General features: G+C 44.4%; 1 protein-coding gene across 1 annotated transcript in view; it reads right to left on the bottom strand.

Annotated features, from left to right (window-relative positions):
• Window positions 1-6,069: 6,069 nt before the first annotated feature.
• The window catches only part of dnah9 (dynein, axonemal, heavy chain 9), a gene marked incomplete at its 5' end in the record, with an annotated part of 104,897 nt that continues 89,354 nt past the window's right edge, over window positions 6,070-21,612 (bottom strand). Inside the window, 8 exons of the mRNA XM_080541681.1 lie at window positions 6,070-6,675; window positions 8,905-9,040; window positions 9,428-9,681; window positions 11,172-11,354; window positions 13,473-13,643; window positions 16,168-16,359; window positions 16,676-16,867; window positions 19,953-20,180. Coding sequence (XP_080397807.1) covers window positions 6,448-6,675; window positions 8,905-9,040; window positions 9,428-9,681; window positions 11,172-11,354; window positions 13,473-13,643; window positions 16,168-16,359; window positions 16,676-16,867; window positions 19,953-20,180 — 1,584 coding nt within the window. The 3' untranslated portion in view covers window positions 6,070-6,447. The remainder of the gene's footprint in view (window positions 6,676-8,904; window positions 9,041-9,427; window positions 9,682-11,171; window positions 11,355-13,472; window positions 13,644-16,167; window positions 16,360-16,675; window positions 16,868-19,952; window positions 20,181-21,612) is intronic.

Below are 21,612 nucleotides of genomic sequence, written 5' to 3'. Positions count from 1 at the left end.
CCTGCAAAGTCAATCAGTTTAGTATAATCACATTTCTTGGCCTTGTCAGACTTCAACAATGAACAAAGAGTGTTCCGTACTGTGCGAGACTGGAGCGATACGTGCTTAAGTTCATAAGTAGACACAAACCCAGCGAAGACTGAACCCATAAGAACCCATATACAGGTGGATGGGCTATGGTACAGTGAGATGGGTGTTGTCTATTCATCTATGGTTATTCCAGTGGCCCTCAGCACCAGCTCTCCTCTATCCATCTATCCATCAACCAATGAGCTCCAGCTCACAGGGCACTCCCACGGGAGGACATGGATCACATCTGAATATGGAGGCTTTAGCAGTCTCCCTGTCCAACACAAAGCTATTCTGTGGACTTTTATGACGGCAATTCTTAAGGGCTTTGCATGGTTAAACACAAGAGCCGAAGTCTCCATGACTCCTGTTGTGAAACACAACTCGACCGCGGCTGATGAACCGGGATGAACCTGTAATAATAACTTTATAAATATATAAATATAAACTACCGTTTGTAATTCCAGTCCTACTCATAGCTATAGAGAACCTTGAAATACTTTGAAACTGATGTTACAGTACTAGCACTTCTATTGGTGCCTCTGACAACATTTAATGTTTCATTTTTCTAAAAACGAAGTGGTTTAGTGGGTTAAAAAGCACAATCAATTAAGAGTTTTGTTTTCGTTCTGTTCTTTCGTTCATAAGTTTTGGTCGGTGATGGCTACAGTAGCTCGTATCAGTTTGTTATTAAAGCAATGGCAGGTTTCTTTGCTTCCAGTAGATGATTGTAAATAAGCTATTTCTAGAGGCAGTATATGGAAAAGTCTGTACTGGTTGGCTCTTGTATTAGACTGTCTGTTTTCAGTAGACTCTGAACGAATTATAAATCACCACAGTTTTGTGAGTTCAGACTAGAAAACCCACTTAACCAAGTATTTGACAGGATACATTACTACTATAATGTGTGTGGGTAAGGGGGGGGTGGTGGAGGCAGAAATCAGAGGACGGGCTCATTGTAATGCATGGAATGGAATCAAGAATGGTATCAAACCATAGCATTCCTAATGCCATCCCATGTATTACATTGAGCCCGTCTTCCGGTTTCTACCTCCGCCAGCCTCCGCTGGTGTGTGTCTTTTCAACTCTGTTTGTAGTACGAGAAAGGGATGAATGTGTTGTTGAATATTATATGAAAAAATACACCACTGTTCATATTTGGATGTAGACTGTGTGCATTGACTTAAAAGAGAAGTTGGACATTATGATGATGGATACTAATGCTTGTTGCAGTAGGGTCAAATAAACCATCCATATTTTTCTAAACATACATGAATATTTCAAAAGGAGTACTTTTTTTCTTGTTGTTGTTCAATTTGCCTTAGTTTCGTTTACACACTGGTGCTGTACATGGCATCGATAAGATTTACATCAAAACAGGGATGTATACTATATGGGATGTCAACTATATACATGTTCTGTCAAGATAATTATGTAATCAAACAATATCTATTACCAACAGTATACTATACACCAACTGAAATCTCCCCACCCCCATGTTCAGTTTCTCTATTGTATATTAACAAAAAAATCCTTCTTCTAGCATTATGACAGCTAATGACCCCTGGCCCGGGCAGAGATTACTTTTCTTGCGATGACTGATGAATAAATGATTCACTTACTTAGACAAATGTATTTGTTGTAAGTCGCTTTGGATAAAGGCATCTGCTAAATGCCGTAAATGAAAATGTAACTATTCAAATCAAGATTTTCAATCTTCAATTGAATTCAAAGTGGAGGCTAAGTGTTAAAGCACTAAGGGAACACAAACCAGAAGTGAGAATCATTTTATACAACACTGTACGTTCTGTTTCTCTCAGCAAGAGTCACACCTCTCATAGCCTACCAATACTATGTCACTCTGACAGACAGCTTTATCTGACAGGTTAACCATCAAATACGCCACAAACGCAGGTCAAAGCACTATTTTACTTTGACATCTGAATTAATACCCCTGACTTTTAACGCTAGCCAGTGCAATTTCCGTCCTTCTTTAAATTCATCAAACTCCAGGGTTTGCGAACGCCAATTCTCACAGCAAACAACAGACTCGCAATCACAATCCTCCACAAACATAAGAAGAGGGTGGAAATAAACGGAATAAGGTCGGATTTCCAATTTGCACCGATCCCCCTAACTCATCAGCATTTAGATGAAAATATGACTGCAATCAAAAGGAATCTATGTATGGATGGATGGGGAAAGTGATGCGTATGAGGTAAGGTGGTCAGCTGCGGAGGTAGAACCCCCCCTACTACAGAACAGTGAGAAGAAGACAAGCCCAAGAACAGGACTTTCTATGAAATAATCAGGAGCTTTCCAGCTGTCTTTCCACATCCTATAATGCGACGCGTTGCTCAACAATGCAATACTATTTCATTGCTGAACTCCTCAAGTTTTAATGCTGACACAGTTGAGGACAGAGAGAGAGAGGGCTTCTTTTGTTCATTAAAAATTAAGTTTTAGCTGTCTGGGTTTTTTCATTTGTCCTCTGCTTTTGTCATTCCTGTTATGCCACCCAGAAGGGATTGTCCTCTTCCAAACGGGAAATGAGCATTTTTTTTAGGAGGTTTATAGCCTATATAAAAATGTCAACATGATTCATAAGCACTTTATCCCTAGAACTTATTGGAAGGACAAAGAACTAGACAACGTGATTCCATTGAGCCACAAAAGGAAGCAAGATATACTGTACCGAGGAATTGCCATATTGAATCTTTCTCTGATTTAAAAGTAAGATACAATTAGTGATCTGACAAACCAGTCCAGTGGCCATACAGACACAGCCACAGCAGGGGAGGCTGGTGGAGGTAGAAACCAAAGGACGGGCTCATTGTAAAGGCATGGAATGAAATGAGAAATGGTATCAAACACACATTTTTGATGCCATTCCCTATATTCCATTCCATGTATTTCAACGAGTCTGGCCTCCGATTTCTACCTCCACCAGCCTCCCCTGGACCACAGTGCATGCATACACAATAGGATATACCATCTACTGTATTTTTGTTATGGATTGCAGTGTAATTGTGCTTTCAGAGGGATTCTGTGCCTCTAATCCATCTGCAAACTTGTCAATAACGGTTGGCCTTCGGGGAGCTTTACTTTGAGACAAGGGGGCTTCAGCAGACTCAATCATACAGTAATGGCTGTTGCAGGCTTTTAAACTGCTTACTTTGGCCCTGATCTGAAAGACCTTACTCACATCACAGTGAAATGTTACATTTGAAACAACTTAGAAATCGATTAGATGAGAAAAGCATCATTTGGAGTGTGTATATACTTCACAATGAAACCGCGTTCAGGTGTTATTGAAAAGGCCATAAGAAAACAATATTGTATTGAGAAACCACCCGAAACATTTATTATAAAAAAAAACAACAAAGATGAGTATTTCAGCATATCATCCTCACTGAGTGTTGGAAACAGTGAAAACCTCCCCTGAATTCGACCTTATCTCCCTCCGTGCAGCATACGGCAACTCCAAATAACAGTCAGTCATGATAATCCACAGATTGGAGTCAGCTAACAGACATTTGTTTTACGACAGATGCCAGATTCAGATAAACATTTAATTAGCAACTCATCAACTCTGTCAAAGCTAATTATCCCAGCCCTCCGCCAAGCCAGAACGTGCTCCAGCGGCTCTCTGCTGCTGCCTGGGACACAGAGCTGCAGCGGCTTCATGTACTGTACACTGTGGTTAAAACCCAGCCAGTGCTCTGGGGTTAGGGTTAAGGTTAGTTAAGGTTAGTAATCGGACCTTTCTGTCTCTACACGGTCCTCTGGGTCAGGCTGGAGAGGGCGATGAGTTGTGTAATACAGGCTTGGCAGAACATTCTGCTGATGTAACATGATCATGTTGACCAGTACTTTACAAGCTCATTAGGGAGGATGCTAGAGCCAGTGGCTACAGCTGCCACCTGTCCTGTTGTTTGTTTCCCATTTTTTTTCTCACCAGTCCAGTTTTTAGCATCATGTCAGCGGGCACCATTTTGTGATGACACATCCCAATGTTTGAAGAAATGCAAATGCACACCGACAAGCGAGGAGGTGTGGGTTGAAAGTCTTGCTTTGTTGACAACGAATCTCGGGTGTTTTAAAAAAGAGATTTACATATTTCCCTTTCATATACACTGTACATACTTTACCCAGTCCACCATGAGGCAATACTGATGGTTCCAAGTTCTGTCGGCGAAAGACAGATAGATCTAGGGGGAAAAAACCTGCATTATCTTCCATCAATACTAAAGGCATGCCAAGACTGCAGCCATTTCCAGGGAATTAGTATTCTGCATGCTAACATTTACACACACCAAACCATCGCAAGCTTCACATTAGCAGTTTCTCAGGACTGACCTGTAACCTAGCAACCGCATGACGTCTTACACAGAAGATGATTAAAGCCACCTTCTTTACCATTCCGAGCATGAGCCCCTTTGATAGATTCTCCCCCAACCCCAACATTCTCCCCTCTGTGGCATGGTATTACCCACACATATGAAATATGGACTGTCATGCTGTCCTTAGACTTTAAAGACACAAGTTTGCAACTTGCAGAGAACCATCATTTCAGTTCTGGGAGCCATGATGAATGAGGTGCTTCAACTTATTGTGGCATGCACAGAGTGATGTTACTGCTGGTGTTGTATGTAACATGGTCAAGCAGGGGTCAGCCCTTTGATCCAAAGAGAAGTTGAAAATTCTGCTTCATCTCATACGGCCAACCCACATTAACTCAGAACAACACACACATACGCAGGCACACACACACACACGCATGCGCACACACACACATGCACTTGTATGTTTTATTTCTCTTATTCAGTTAGTCAACAACGACAATTCAATACATCAAAGGCTTTTCTTCTAAGACCAGAGTGAAATTATTCCTCCCCTGTCCAAGCCTTGCACCACCTGCGCAGCTCTGTGAATAAGCGCCATAAAGGTAGAGAGGCGCAAGCTGAATTTATTTTCATAACGCCACCTGAAGGTGTAATTTGCGAGTTCTACATACAGTAAATTGCCTCTGCCTGCATTATTGCTTTCTCCCTCCCATTCACCCCATCCAGCCCTCCTCCTCCTCCTCCTCCTCCTCCTCCACACTTCTCTGTCTCTATGCACATTGTTAAGGCTCTCCAATAACCATATGAAAGAGACACCAGGGAGCCTGGGCTGATGAGAGTGAGAGGAGAGAGAGAGTGAGAAAGAAAGAAAGAAAGAAAGAAAGAAAAGGAGAGAGGAGAGAGAGAGAGAGAGTGTGATAGAGAGAGGGAGAGAGTGAAAGAGAGAGAGAGAGCGTTACTAGAGGACCACTGCATCATAACTTGCGATAACGTATCCCTCTCTTGTTTTCACTGGGCCTTCCTATATAAAATATATAGTATATATATACACGTATAATATAACCGCTTTAGGAGGTACGCCTGGGGAGGCTGGTGGAGGTAGAAATGGAGGACAGGTTCATTGTAATGCATGTTATGGAATGAGGAATGGCATCAAACACACGCCTATATACATCTGGGTGCAATCCACTTCAGAAGGTTATATATCTGTGAGACTCCAGAATGAGCTTTAGACTTTGCAGGGTTTTTGAAGCTCAGAAAGGGAGGGGGGTCTGGGAGAGGGGGAGAAGACAGAGGTGGGAGAGAGGAGGGAGGAGAGGGAGGAAAAGATTCAACTATTGTAAGAAGAGAGACTGCTGTGAAACTGGAAAAGTAAAAGATAGAGGGGATGACGTAAGACAGATGATGAGCATGGAGAGACTTCAGAAAATACTTTAGAAAGGTGTTGGGAAAGGAGGGACTTTCTACTCAAAGAGTAGAATCAGGTAACACAAACCACACTGATGCACTAGGATTAGTTAGATATAAAAAGCTTTATTCTACAAAAGTCAAATAGAACATTTTGAAATATGACAATTGTAGCCTATCGAGTGAAAATACGTTTTTGTTGCAGCTTACAGTGTAGAAAAACTAAAAAAAAGTATTTATACAGCCATAATTATACTGATTAGAGAAAGATACTGTAGGTCTGATTTCTACCTCCACTAGCCTCCACTGAATCCTTGCATTGTATTCATTCTGAAGTTTGCAAAGCAAACAAAATCAGTAGCGGGGAGACATCTACTACTTCTACAGCTAACTAGCAGGATTGCATCTACCCACAGGCTTACACCAAGGAAGGCTGGTGGAGGTAGAAAATGGCAGCCTCCACTGGCATCCACTAATTTTATGTCTCTAAATATGTTCATTTAGCAAATACCCTTCCATCCAAAGTGACTCACAGTTACATTCAACAACACATAAGGGAATTAAACCCATAACCCTGGTCTCACCAGCACCAGAACCCAGTCCCTCTCAGCCATCAGAACCTCAACTAGATCTGTAGGAGCAGGGCCACCCCAGCCAGGGTCCACTTGGAAGGGTTCTCTTTGGTCTTCAGGTTAAAGGTCCACACGTAAGTGGGTCCCCTCTGTCGGGTCTTGTAGACGGGACACTGGTAGACATGACGGACCTCCTGCTTGTCCACAGGGACGGCCCTGATGAAGATGACAGGCACGGCCGGCGTGAGCTCCTTCAGACGCGCATCCGCCATCATCCCAGCCTGGGAGAGGACATGGAGGACATGGAGGACAGAACGGGTCGGTTAATGAACGCAGCTTATAAGAAAGATCTGAGGAAGAGTGGCAATCTGACAGATTAATTTCATGGTTGCTTATTTAGCCATTATTGTCGCTTTTTTGTTTGTGACTAAACAGAGCTCAAAACTTCAGGAAAAAAAAGCAAATAGGGTTCTTAGGAAAGACAGACATGGGAATATGGACGCCCTAAAAAAACATGAATACCAACTTTGCCCAACGGTGTATTGAAGGTTGTTTTTGTCGAACTTTTCAAAACCCTTTCAACGGTTCATTTAAGTGTATTGGCAGCTTGAGACTTTCGAGACTTTTGAGACTCGAGTTAGAGCTGACGTTGTTCTCTCTTGGCTCACAGTACACACTCTACAAACAACCGGAAACAGAGTGGTTCGTCCCACTAATTAATCCCCCTCTCTTTATCCTCCGACAGGCAGAAGTTTCAGCACACTCACTGACTCCAGGAACAAATGTAAATCCCAATGACTTTGGCGCTCAGAGGACGAAGCACTTTATGATGTCTGAGTGAATTACGGCCCTAATTGCGCCTGTAAAACTTGGAGCGTGCTCTTTTAATACTAATGGTTTATTCCTATTTAGGTAAATATGAATAATGGAGGTCATAAACACGCCACCCTGTCTTATTGAAATTCATAACAAACAATCAGCTTTATTTCCCTTCAGTGGTGTTAGGTGGATATTAATATCTCAGCGTTTTGTCATAATATATTGACTTAATATAGATGTATCGGTGGCAAGGACGAGGTGAATATACCATATATTCATATCATATATCATCAGTTGGAACTACGATACTATGAGCTGCAGAAACACAACCCAGCCAAACCCCCCCCGGCTATCATCTTTACACCTTTGATTGTATACGTAGAGTGTAGTCAGCGTACTACTGTATACCCAGCGGTCTTTGAGGCCCGCATCCCCCCCTGAATAAGCAGCAACGCTCATTCATATAGATGAGCAGGTTTATCATAAATCTTGGACTTTTACAGCTGTGGCGCGGGGCTGCTGAGTCCAGATGGAGGCTTACTTACTCCCCCGTTCACACTCCACTACACCCAGCCACTGGCACAGAGCTGGCCCAGGGGCGTGGAGAAGAGGGGGAGGAGAAGAGGAGGAGAGGAGAGGAGATAGGAGTAGAGGAGATAGGAGGAGAGGAGAGGAGATAGGGGGGAGGGGGGAGGAGGGGGGCAGAGGAGAGGAGAGAGGGAAAGAGAGGAGAAAAGAGTAGGGGAGAGGAGGAGAGAGGAGGGGAGCGGAGAGGGGAGGGAGAGAAGAGGGCAACCTACTTCTCTGCCTGCCTGTCTGCCTGTCTGACTGTCTGCCTGCATGTCTGTCTGTTTGTCAGCCTCCTGCTTTCTCAGAGGAAAGGCAGCACTAGTCTTAAGTGTGATTAAAGTGTGCCAGTGCATACACTGCACATTTACTAATGAATACTGTAGGTAGAAAAGGACGTGCATAGAAAACTAAAGGTACATACACAATGCCCTAGCAAGCTGCATGCATATAGATATTGACCTGAAAAAAGCTGCATGCATATGGATGGGGGAGGCTGGAGGAGGTAGAAATCGGAGGATGCACTCATTTTAATGGAAGGAATGGAATGAGGAATGGTATCAAACCAGAGAAAGGGCTCATTATAATGCATGGAACGGAATAAAGAATATCAAACGGCATTCCTCATTCCATTCCATGCATTACAATGTGACGGTCCTCCGATTTCGACCTCCACCAGCCTCCCTTGATATACAGTAGACAGTGGTGCAGAGAGTAGAGTGGTATGTGGTGTTCCTAGGGCTGGATTTAAACACTATACCACACTGTATTGTAAAGAGCGCTCCATTAGGGAATACGAGTATTCCCCTGGGACAAGAGTCCAACAAAAGCCTCCCTTTAATCTATACATGCAGCAGTACAGTTCCATAACCGCCAGTGATACTCTCATAAAAAAGAGCTTACTTTGAAGCCTGAGAATCTACGGTTGGTTATGGAAGGCAGTGGAGGACGGATTTATTGTAATGTATGGAACGGAACGTGTGTGTGAGTGTGTGTGTGTGTGTGTGTGTGTGTGTGTGTGTGTGAGAGTGTGTGTGTGTGTCTGATACCAGTCCTCATTCCGTTCTATGCATTTGAGGCCTGTCCTCCTGTCGGAGAGTAAAAGTGTGTGTGTGTGTGTGTACCTGCGTGTCCCAGCGTGCCCCCTCCATGAAGAGGCCGTGGACGTAGGCCCCCTCCCGCGGGGGGCTGCTGAAGTCCTCCCGGCTCTTCTTGGTGACGTCACACTGAAGACACATCCTGTCCAGAGGCCACTCGTTCCTGAGAGAGAGAGAGAGAGAGAGAGAGAGAGAGAGAGAGAGAAAGAGAGAGAGAGAGAGAGCAGTGGTTGGACACAGTCACAGGATGATGTCATCACCACCATCACTCAGCGATGACACTGCGGTATCACAATCACTTTCACGGTTTCCTCACCATCAATCATTGGCGTTGCAACCTGTATGATCAATATTCTCTGAGGTATATATATATATATATATATATATATATATATATATATATATAACTGTGTTCCTATATTTACTGTCATCATGTTTGCATTGTGTGTTGGAATCTAAAAGTTAAATGTGTTGTGTTTACCGGTAAAGTATACGGTCGGTTAGTTAATTATGGTTTAGGGTTTAAGGTCTAGGCTCTGCCCTACTGTACCTGCGAGCCATGGCCTGCATGATAGCGGTGAGGAAAGACTGTGGGTTGAAGAAGCCGGCCAGCCACACGACCGACGGCAGGGTGAAGTCAGACGCCCAGGCCTCCAGGTCCTTGATCCTGCTCAGCAGGTCCATGAACCACAGCGCCAGGCCGCACATGGAGGGGTAGGCCCGCCTGGTCCAAGACTCCGGAACCAGGTCCAGGAAGATGGCGTTCTGGAGGCTCTCCATGTCACTGGTCATAGTCAGCTCTCCCTGGGTGGAGGGAAGGAATCCGAATCAGAATTCAGAATCAGAATCTGAATCAGAAATACACACTTATGAATGGTCTCTATCTCCAATACATGAATACAAAGAACTGAATACATGCATACACTGTTTCTGTGACTACAGTATTTTCTTACTGAAAATAAACATAATAAATGAAATTAACAGAAGTAGTCTTAGCTCATTTGCAGATTAGATTATTATTATTAAACAAATAAGAATCTTTGTCTATGCCCATAGAAGTTGTTCCAGCAACAAACATGTCATTTCCTGTCTGTGCTTGCAGGTAAACAAATCACATTTATTTAAAAAAGATGCCAAGGTGTCTGTTCTCCACACGGAAACATCCTGTCTGGCACAACACGACCGCCCCTTGTAGCTCCTGGAGCGTATACTACAGAAACAAAAGGATACATCTTACAAGATAACAGAAGAATTATGACGGGATGTACGACAATATGAAATGGCTTGTCCTTCACCAACTGATCCGGTGGCTGATGAATGCACATTACGCGACGGTTTGATCAGGACAAACTTTGTGATTTGCAGAGCGGCTCCTTCTCAGGCCTAACAACACCCCTCGATGTGTTAACCATGAACCTCTCATTGTTTCAATTTTCCTCAAAATCACTCAGTCAGATCGCTCACAAATCGAGACCCTCCCACCTCTCCCCCAAAATGCCTATTTCTCCAAGGCTAGGACTCTGATAGTTCCAATTTATTTCCACAGTAAAGACGAAATATGACTCCATTCGCTGGCACAATGGAGTACATGGCATTTTAAATCACTGGGGTGATTTATCAGACACATAGTGTTGAGAGATGGAACCTCAGTCGTAACTCCTCAGAAAACGCTTCAGTCCTCTCTTCTGTTCCATGCTGCTCAGTCAAGTCCTACACACACACACACACACACACACACACACACACACACACAAACACACACACACACACGCAACCCTCCCTCCCACGCAAACACGCACGCACATGCACTCGTGGGCTCACACACACAAAATACGCATGCACACGCATGCACACACACACACGCACACACACACAAACAAACACAAACACGTCTAATTCCACTCTAAACCTCCAGGCCAGCACACTAACTCACAGTTAAGACAGGGCTTTTGAGAAACACTGGTGACGTTAAGTTATGCGTGAATACTAACACAGCAGACGGGCGGTGTAAACAGAAGCTTCAGCCACCAGAGCATGAATCATGACTGCCGTGACAAACTGCTCCTTCAACTTATTTAAAGGGACAATTTAGTCAAATGTCATATGTTGTTAGTCATTGTCACAGTCGTTATCGTCATCGTCAACACAATATGCATCATCATTATCACCATCATCATCGCCATCATCATTCAGAATCAGAATCAAAATCGAAATAATTTCTATTGCCAAGTATATTTATCATCATCATCACCACCACCCTCATCCCCAAGTTTTGGTTGTGGTGTGTGTCCTACCTTGAGTCCGAGGCTGAGCTCCCGTAGAGAGCGTTTGATCTCCTGAGTGAGCACGTTCATCCTCTCACACTCCTGCAGCGCCACCACCTGGTAGGGAGTCCTCTCCTCCGCCTTCCCCAGCAGCTCCACCATGTTAAACTCCTCTGGGAGCTTCTCCATTATCTCCTCCAGCACAGCACGCACCTGTGTGTGTGTGTGTGTGTGTGTGTATTTTTTGTGAGTATGAACGTGTGTGTGTGTGTGTGTTCACGTGTGTGGTTTTGTGTGTGTGTGTGTGTGTGTGTGTGTGTGTGTGTGTGTGTGTGTGTGTGTGGTTTTGTGTGTGTGTGTGTGTGTGTGTGTGTGTACAGGGAGAGGAGACAGCGTGAAGGTAAAGAGTGTGTGAGAGCACAGCGGTACACAGTGGGGTTGACAAGGTGATAATGGACAGTCTGTGGAAGGAGACAAGGTGACCCAGGGAGGGGTGAGGTAGAGTGTGACACCTGACAACTTGTTGGGCTGTCCTAGAATGGACACTGACCCCTAAACTGCACAGAGCAAGTTGCCTACGTGGAGTGTTTGTGTCTGGGGGAGCGCTCCATTAGGGAAGGTTAGTGGTTCATCTCTATGAGTCAATGGGCAACTGAAGGGATAAGGAATCCCAAAAGATTAGGCCATCGATGTCAAACAAACAAAATAAGTCATTGAATCCGCTGACAAGTTGAGAAAGTAGTTTTGAGGGGCGAAAAAAGCCCATAAAACGAATAAATATTCATAGAAGATATTTGCAACAACAGCTATTTGGCTTCAATAGCACTCAAATCCCCGGGGAATCAATACTCGTTCGTTAATTTCTGTTGTGAAGTGATGAAAGCTTTCGTCTGTCAACTTTTTCCCAAGACAAGCAGAATTAGAGATCAATCAACGGATTAACCATCGCACAAAGGAGATGAGATCATAATATCTATGGATTTTCAGCTCAAATACTGAACGTGTCTCTGTCAGATACTTCTCAGCCTGAATGCCAAACAGGCCTTGTTCACATCGCCTGCAATGTTGTCATATATGTTAATACTGGAGTAACTCTGTTAATACTGGAGTAACTCTGTTAATACTGGAGTAACACTGTTAATACTGGAGTAACACTGTTAATACTGGAGTAACACTGTTAATACTGGAGTAACTCTGTTAATACTGGAATAACTCTGTTAATACTGGAGTAACTCTGTTAATACTGGAGTAACTCTGTTAATACTGGAGTAACTCTGTTAATACTGGAGTAACTCTGTTAATACTGGAGTAACACTGTTAATACTGGAGTAACACTGTTAATACTGGAGTAACTCTGTTAATACTGGAATAACTCTGTTAATACTGGAGTAACTCTGTTAATACTGGAGTAACTCTGTTAATACTGGAGTAACTCTGTTAATACTGGAGTAACTCTGTTAATACTGGAGTAACTCTGTTAATACTGGAGTAACTCTGTTAATACTGGAGTAACTCTGTTAATACTGGAGTAACTCTGTTAATACTGGAGTAACTCTGTTTCCAAGCTGGAAAGGTCACACGTCATAATACATATATCCTGACACACACACACACACACACACAGACACAGACACAGACACAGACACAGACACAGACACAGACACAGACACAGACACAGACACAGACACAGACACAGACACAGACACAGACACAGACACACACACACACACACACACACACACAGACACAGACACAGACACACACACACACACACACACACACACACACACACACACACACACACACACACACACACACACACACACACACACACAGAAATGGCTTGGATTATTTTCCTACCAGGAAGGTAATGGAAAATGCTTTGGATTTCTTTTTTCACACAAGGGACAGTCACCTCCCACACCCCACCCTGATTTCTACCTCCCCCAGCCTCCCATGATCTCAACAGTGGAATTCTGGTAAGAATTATATATAAAATAATATAAAATATGACTGCCCTGAGAGGTACAATCTCACCTATGAGTCACCACACCATCGGGATAATAGGCTGACCTTTCAATTGTACCCAGCTCTTAAGTTTGTCAACGTCTCTCTCTGCCCCCCCCCCACTCTCTCTCTCTCTCTGCCTCTCTCTCTCTCTCTCTGCCTTTCTATCTCTCTGCCCCCCTCTCTCTCTCTCTCTCTCTCTCTCTCTCTCTCTCTCTCTCTCTCTCTCTCTCTCTCTCTCTCTCTCTCTCTCTCTCTCCTCCATCCTACAGTGAGTATGAGTGCCCCCCCCCCTCTCCCCTCCATCCTACAGTGAGTGTTTACCTTCTCCTCGCGGGTGGTCCCGCTGCCCTCTCCCGCCCCCCCGTCTCTGGGCTGCATCTCCAGCACGGTCCGGAACAGCTTCTCCGACGTCTGCGTTAGGAAGCCGATCTCGGCGTTGGGGTGGAGCCCATACAGGTACGGAGACTCCGCAGGAAGTGTGTCATCAATGTACTAGAGAAGGAGGAAGTGACAGGTTGGAATTGCAACGTCTTGAAAAAAGGTTGACCTCATTGACGGGAGTGGAACTAGGTACAAGCCTTCTGGGCTTCGTTCCCTCCTTGCACAATTTCTTGTGTGCTAAATAAATAAACTAAACTAAACTAAAAGAAATGTTAACAACAACAACAAAAAACATCATGTTAGAAATGGACAAAAACTGTATTCCAGTATTCTGCTTATTGTTCTGATGTTGTCATATGTCTTGTAAAATGTGTTGAGACGCCTGTGTGGAATACACTTTATAAACAGGTTTGATTTTGAAGGAGAAGAGGAAAGGACTCATTTCAGGCTAACCAGGGCAAGCCGGTGGAGGTAGAAATGGGAGGTCGGGCTCATTGTAATGCATGGAATGGAATGAGGAATGGTATCAAACATGCAGGAATAGAATGAAACACGTGTTTAACACCATTCCTCATTCCATTGCATGCATTACAATGAGCCTGTCCTACTATTCCTACCTCCACCAGCCTCCTCTGGGGCCTGAAATGCTAATGAGTAACACTGAAGATGTCTGGCTGATTTGAGTGACTGTTAGTGAGCATTAATGAGAAGACTTTGGTGGAGGAAATAGAAAACGCAGGCATCAAATGGCTCATAATAAATGAATGAATATGCAGTCTTTATCTCAACTCCAATAAGGGGACATAAAAGTAAGAACAAAGCAAGCAGACTACAGAACTTGAAGGGAAATGGAAGTTCAATATTAAAACCAAAAAAAGCTTTTTAAAATAATAACACCCTGGTGAAGACTGTTTTTGAAAAACAGATTTAGGTTTATAAATGGCTTTTTTTTAATAAAGGGACTTTTATTGTATTCCTAAAACCCTCCTAGATGTTGAACATGCAGTATTGTATTGATAATGAATGTTAGAGTCTGGGTTAAGAAGCTGTTAAAATGCTTTAACACTGTTAAAGCGATATTGACCCAAATGTCTAGAGAGTGGCAGTGCAATGTTTCTCCTCTCCTCCTTCTTCCTCAGTCCTCCTCTCCTCTCCTCGCTTCTTTTTCTTTACCTCCCCATCCCTCTCCTGTCCTCCTCTCTCCTCTTCTCCTCTCCATTTCCCCTCTCATCTCCTCTCTTCTCCCTCCCCATGCCTTCCCCTCCCCTCTTACTCTCCTCTCCTCTCCCCTCCCCATGCCCTCCCCTTGCCCTCTCTTCTCCTCTCCACCCCTCCCCTTTATTCCATATTTGGGCCAGTCCAGATGGCTGAGGGAGAGGTACATGCTCTAACAACTCCCTCAGGACCCACAGGCCTTTCCAGTCCCTGTGCTCCGGCCAAGTCTCCACCACTCAGCTCTCATCTCTACAGCCAAGTCTAAAATGCTGCTACCCTCCAACCCTCCAACCCTGTCTGACAGGTTGGACATGCCCAGAGAACAGCACCCAGACTGGGTATAATTAAATACAACCCCTCCCTCTCCAGTTTCTGTCCCTGGGGACTTGGTGGGAGAGATCTGGACGCTCTGCAAGGGGCCGGCAGACATGTTGTGAGCCAGTGTTACTGATATCAATCTTGGCAGTTGTCAGTTTTTTTTCTTTTAAAGGGCAGTGGTGAAGTCAGTTCATGCTGTTATAACAATGATAGACAAACAATACAGTTTCCAGAGATGGAAACCAATATCAGCACATGCACATGGTCACAACTAAATCAGAACCGACACAGCATGCTTGGCCCAGTATTTCCCTTCGGTTATTTCCCTAGTGGATGCCTCTATCTCATAAATTAATGATGATATTTTTGACCGACTGTAAGCAATTTACACATAAGCTTACCCAGTGATAAAGTTGGTACAGTAGAATCTAATACATAATGGATGGTATTACTCACCAAAGCGATGACGGTGTGTAGTAAGTGGTAACTGGATGATACTGGACCGATTTGTGGTATATTAGAAGAGTGGCACCAATGAACTTCAAATAGTTCCATATAGCTAGCTTCCTGGTTAAACTTCCTGATTTACCCAATATTATTAATATAATTTTTCATATATGTTTTATTGGACTAACAACCGGTTGCTTGGCAACATGCTCCATTGGTATAATGTAAAGGAATTTGGCGTTGACTATTAGAAAACTGACTTCTTCATACGCTCTTCCTTAGACAACAGTCTGGTTCTTGTTATTCCTCCTAGGGGATGCAGCCTCTCCAGTTTATTAGCAGGTCTATATCTAATACACTGCGTCAAGACTGAGAAGTGCCTTTTGCAAAGAGCGCATACTTCTTCTCCACTCTCCTCCAACAATAGAAAATGTACTCAATTCATTGGTGCCATTCTTCCTTATACTCTGGTACCGTAGAGTGTATAATTATAGAATAGGTCTACCGTGATAACTGCTGTGCTGCATAACAGATAGCTAGCCTGAACCAGGTCGTGATAATCCCCCAGAAGACAGGCCCCCTGATCTGGTGGTACAGTAGCTGTTGTGGTTCATATCTCTCACCACCTGGTAGTTGTAGTCTTTGTGGCTCTTACCTGGTGGTAGCTGTTGTAGTCCATGTTTCCAGGCAGGGGGAAGCTTGGTGCCAGGTAGAGCTCTCCCTCCATCATCTCGGGCCTGATGAACTCCTCCAGGTACGTACGACACAGGCGTCTGTCCCAGTCGTCGGTGATGTGGCCTCCGTACATGATCTCACCAAACAGGTAGCGGAGGTCGTCATAGGGCACCTGGGACAGAAACCACCAGCTCACATGATGCCATGGCTAACGTTGCCAATGTTTTTATTTATTTGATTGATTTATTATTGAAACTGCAACAGCCAAACCTTTTTTCCATTCTGTAGCTCTTTATTGCACATATCTCTCTCTCTCTCGAACACACACACGCACACACACACTTGCGCACGCACGCACACACACACACACACACACACACACATACACACACACACACACACACACACACATACACACACACACACACACACACACACACACACACACAGACACAGACACAGACACAGACACAGACACACACACACACCTTGGAGTTGGCCTCGAGGTAGTTGTAGAGAACATTAATGGAAATTGTCAGGTCTCCTGTGTTGAAGGGGTAGGACCTGTTCCAACCCTGAGGGCCAAACTTGCGTCTCTCCGCCACCACGGCATGGAAGTAGCACAGCGCGAACAGGATGCTCTTAAACTCATTCTCCCGCGCACACATCTCCAACGTGTCCTAAAGACACAAGAAAAAGACAAAAATAATAACCCACACAGATGAATGTCAGTTGAAGTTCAATTGTCGCTGTGAGAGGCGCAGATGTGTGTCGAAAGTAAAACACTCTGGCACATTCTCTGTGATATCTGTCTCCGTTGCCCAGTCCCCAGTGGTGCGGTGCGGTAACAGACCGACGTTGAGATGACTGTACTGTAGATAGCGGTAAACTCAGGAATGAAATTCCCTTTTAATTGTCACTACTTGTCAAGAGCTTTCTGTCTCCGGAACGTTCCGTAGGCTCATTACACAAGATAAGGGGGATAAAAAACGGACATAAATGCCATGGAAATCCCCGGGGACGGACCGTTAAATAAGCATGCCGATAAACCTTATGGATACACTAAGTCTATTGTCTTGTATGTGTGCGGCGTCATGCTGAGGGCTGTGATGAGGGCCTTTCACTTCTCCCTGCAGGGGAGACGACTCCTAGAATGCGCATACACGTACACATACTCGTACACACACTCGCACTCACACACATGAGCACACTCACACACACACACACACACTCTCTCAAAGAGTTAGTTAATATTCTGTACAGCGTGCTCCTCTGCTCAACACAGCTGAAAGCGAAGCATACTCACCCTATTCGTGGATTGGAGAGAGGACACACACACAGTCACACTCACACACACACACACACACACACACACACACACACACACACACACACACACACACACACACACACACACACACACCTATTCACGGGCTATCGCCTCAGAGGAGCTAGCACAGACAACCAGACTGTGTGTACCAGAGTGGGAACAACCTTCAAATTCAATATAAAAGTTTGTTGAAGTAAATCCCATGGGGGTTTCTGTGTAACAGTGTGCAATAGTAAATACTCATGCAAAAAAATGCTTGTGAATACTGTAAAAGGAATACATCATGATAGCTATTGTTATCTTGCTAGGAAACATGGCACGGAACACACTACAACAAATCTATTAAAGCCTGTATTTCACAGCCTTTTAAGGACTGTAGCTAGATAACAACTCCTATCGTTGCAGCGGTCTGCTTCTGAAACCGGTCCAGTCTCCTCCGCTGTCCCTCAAGCACAGCCAGGGAATGGACATTGGCATCGGGGCTATTTGTATCTCCTCGTGAAAAGGTCAAGAGGAAAGCAACAGTCATTTCTCTGGCTTAGCGAGGGCTTAGCTAGTGTGTGTGGGCTTTTACACAGGGTTAGCGTGGCATTGATTATTAGAATTAGCTGTCAGTGAGTACACACGACTGGAATATTCTCCTTCTTTACCTAAGGGGACATCTGCGTGTGTGAGCTGCAAAGACGACATGCAGTGCACTTACAGCAGTGTGGGAATAGGCACACACACACACACACACACGCACACACACACACACGCACACACACACACACCGACTCACACACTCACACACAGACATACACCCCACCCCCCCAACACACACACACACACACACACACACACACACACACACACACACACACACACACACACACACACACACACACACACACACACACACACACACACACACACACACACACACACACACACACACACACACACACACACACGTGGGCTGGGAGATAAGAGGTAATGGTACAGAGAGAGATGTATTGGCAGCTCAGCCGGGGGCTAATGGTGGACCATAGATGGAGATACGGTTGACAAGTCAGCTAGAGAGGCGGTGCTTTAAGAAGTGCAATGGCACAATGGAAAAGGCCGATCACAGAGACTCACTGAGGTGATTATCGAATGATGTGTTAAATGCCCACATTCGTCATTTTTACGTTTTTTTTTGCTGATACTGTCTATGTATGACATACTGGCGCCGCGCAATTTTTCAACGATTCCGTCTGCCATTATAGGTCAAAGTATGTGTATTTTGGGCAAGACATTCTATTTTCTTAGCTCCCCTTAAAATCAGCCATGACAGTATGACATTTCATCCAGCGATCGAGCTCTGAGGTGTGACATGGCCAACCTGTTAAGTTAGACCCCAGAGTCGGATACATAACCTTACCAGCTTTTTTTGCGAGTCAAACAACCTTTCGACACATTTACTGAGAGTTGCTCCTAGCTACATATCTGCCGTTAATCCCACGTTGTTTCCACATCACCACGTCAGGGGTAACGTGCGTCCGTTATTTGAGTATTTTTCTCAAGAAAATACAGGAAGCATAAACTGGCTGGTGTGGGCCTTTAATATTTATGTTGATTAAACAACAGGTCGATCTCCTACATAATTTCACTCATCTTTGCCTCCATGTGTCCTGCGTTCGCTGAGACACCCTTGCAGACCATCCAAACGCCACACTCTCCTGCCAGGGGAGGCTGGTGGAGGTAGAAATCGGAGGACAGGCTCATTGTGATGCATGGAATGAAATGAGGAATGGTACGAAAGATGTGTGTCTGATACCATGACTCATTCCATTCTGTGCTTTACATGTTTGACATCATTCCTCATTCTATTTCATGCAATACGATGAGCCTGTCCTCCGATATTTGCCTCTACCTGCCTCTCCTGACATGTTTATAGTCACACCTGTGTCCTCCATGCGTCATTGGCCATTGTGAAGGTCGGTGGGAGGTGACAGCCTCCATCTGCTGGCTACAAGAGCAGACCAGAGCAAACTGGCAACCTGATGACATTACTATTGAAAAGGTTGGCATTGACTGAGCTGGCAAAGAGAACATAAAGACATCAACGCATAACTATACGCCCCTACTGTTTATACATAGCGTGTGTTTGTGTGTGTGTGTGTGTGTGTGTGTGTGTGTGTGTGTGTGTGTGTATGTGTGTGTGTGTGTGGGGGGGTGTGATTGGCATGCATGCAGTGCATGTAGGTGTGCATATAAGTATGTGAGTGCATCTCTGAGTGCGTGTTAAACTGGTTGAGTGCATTGTGAAAGTTGGCATTGTGTCTGTGTGTGTGTGTGTGTGTGTGTGTGTGTGTGTGTGTGTTTGTGTGTGCGTTTGAGTGTGTGTGTGAGTGCGTACATGTGTGTGTGTGTGGTGTGCATCTCTGAGTGTGTGTGTGTGTGTGTGTTGTTACCTGATTGAAGTTGTCCAGGGCCTTGTGGAGGTTGGCGTGCATTCCCGTGGGTGGTTCGTTGGTGATTTTGATGGAGTTCTCCAGGATGCCCTGTGGTATGATGTGTCCCTCGCGGGTGGAGGACGGCTCGGCGCTGACGAACACCCTGAAGGCGCTGTGGCTGCCTTCCCCATGCTGCTCCAGACGCTTCTCCAGAGAGCCTAGCCACCGGGCCACCAAGTGGATGTTCTACAGGGACACAGAGAGGAGGATGACGATGATGATTTTTTAACTTTTTACAGTTTCAAAATAATAAAACAAGGAAAAAGGCCTTGTGCAAAAGTTTGGGAACCCTGTCAGCTAGTACTTTGTAACTCCTCCTCGGGCAACTATAATAGCTTGTAAACGCTTCCTGTAGCCAGCTAAGAGTCTTTCAATTCTTGTTTTGGGAATTTTTCCCCATTCTCCCTGGCAGAACACCTCTAGTTCAGAAATATTCTTCGGCCTTCTTGCATGCATGGCATGTTTGAGATCTCTCCACAGATTTTCAATAATATTCAAGTCTGGGGACTGTGATGGCCATTCCAAAACCTTCACTTCATCCGTCATTCCTGGAGGTACTTCATGGTTGATTTTGAGGTATGCTTCAGGTCATTGTCTTGCTGGAATACCCAACCTCTCTTCAACTTCAATTTCTGGACTGACCTTCGATCATTAGCCTCTAGAATGTCTTGATATTTGGTGGAATCCATTCTTCCTTCCACCCGCACAATATTGCCTGTGCCCCCGGCTGCTACACAACCTGTATTGTTGTCCTGTGAACAACTAGATCGGTGTCTACTGCTCTTTTTTGCAGCTCTTTTGCATTGACGTGTGGGTTCGTCTGAGCATTTCTCACCAGATCTCGGACCATTCTATCTGAATTCTATCTTTCTTTTCTTGGTCTTCCAGATCTTACCTTTACTTCAATTGTTCCATTTATTTTCCATTTTCTAATGATGTTTCTGACAGTGGAAATGGGTAGTTTGAAACGTTGCAAGAGTTTTTTGTAGCCTTCTCCTTGATGGTGGAAGTGAACTATCTTGATTCTGACATCCTTGGATAACTGTTTAGAGGAACCCATGGTTTTTAACACCAGACACAACAGTACCGCAGTCAGATACTTTAGAAGGCATGGAGTTACTTCAGAATATATAGTTCAACCCTGGAATTATATTCACCTGACTCACTGAAGCCCTAACAAGTAAATCACCTTGGTCTGTGCCTTAGTAATCATCTTCTCAAAAGGTAACAAAGAATAATCCAAAAGGGTTCCCAAACTTTTGCACAGGGCCCTTTCCCTTTTTTTTTATCATTTAAAAACTCTTGCTTTGAGATTTTCAGAAAGGTGTCATGTTTAACTTTGTAGCATTTAGTGTTCAGCTTTGCTTTCAATCACTTGGGCCCAGTAGTTCAAAACGTTTAATCCCTATCTGATCGGATCAGACATCAGATTTGGATTTTGGGTAGTTCCCCACCAAAAAACAGGATTAGGATCACTTTGATATCCAATCAGATCAGGAAATCGAATCCAAGCTTTAATCTTCATCAAATCTTCAAAACGGGTAGTTCAAACCGACAACACAGGATTGGGATCAGTTTGATCCCAAAAAACTGGATTATCTTGATCCCACCAGAGGGG

Source organism: Nansenia antarctica (genome assembly GCF_963989245.1).
Source record: "Nansenia antarctica genome assembly, chromosome: 11".
NCBI lineage: Eukaryota > Metazoa > Chordata > Actinopteri > Argentiniformes > Microstomatidae > Nansenia > Nansenia antarctica.
This window is presented reverse-complemented; position numbering and strand designations above follow the sequence as displayed.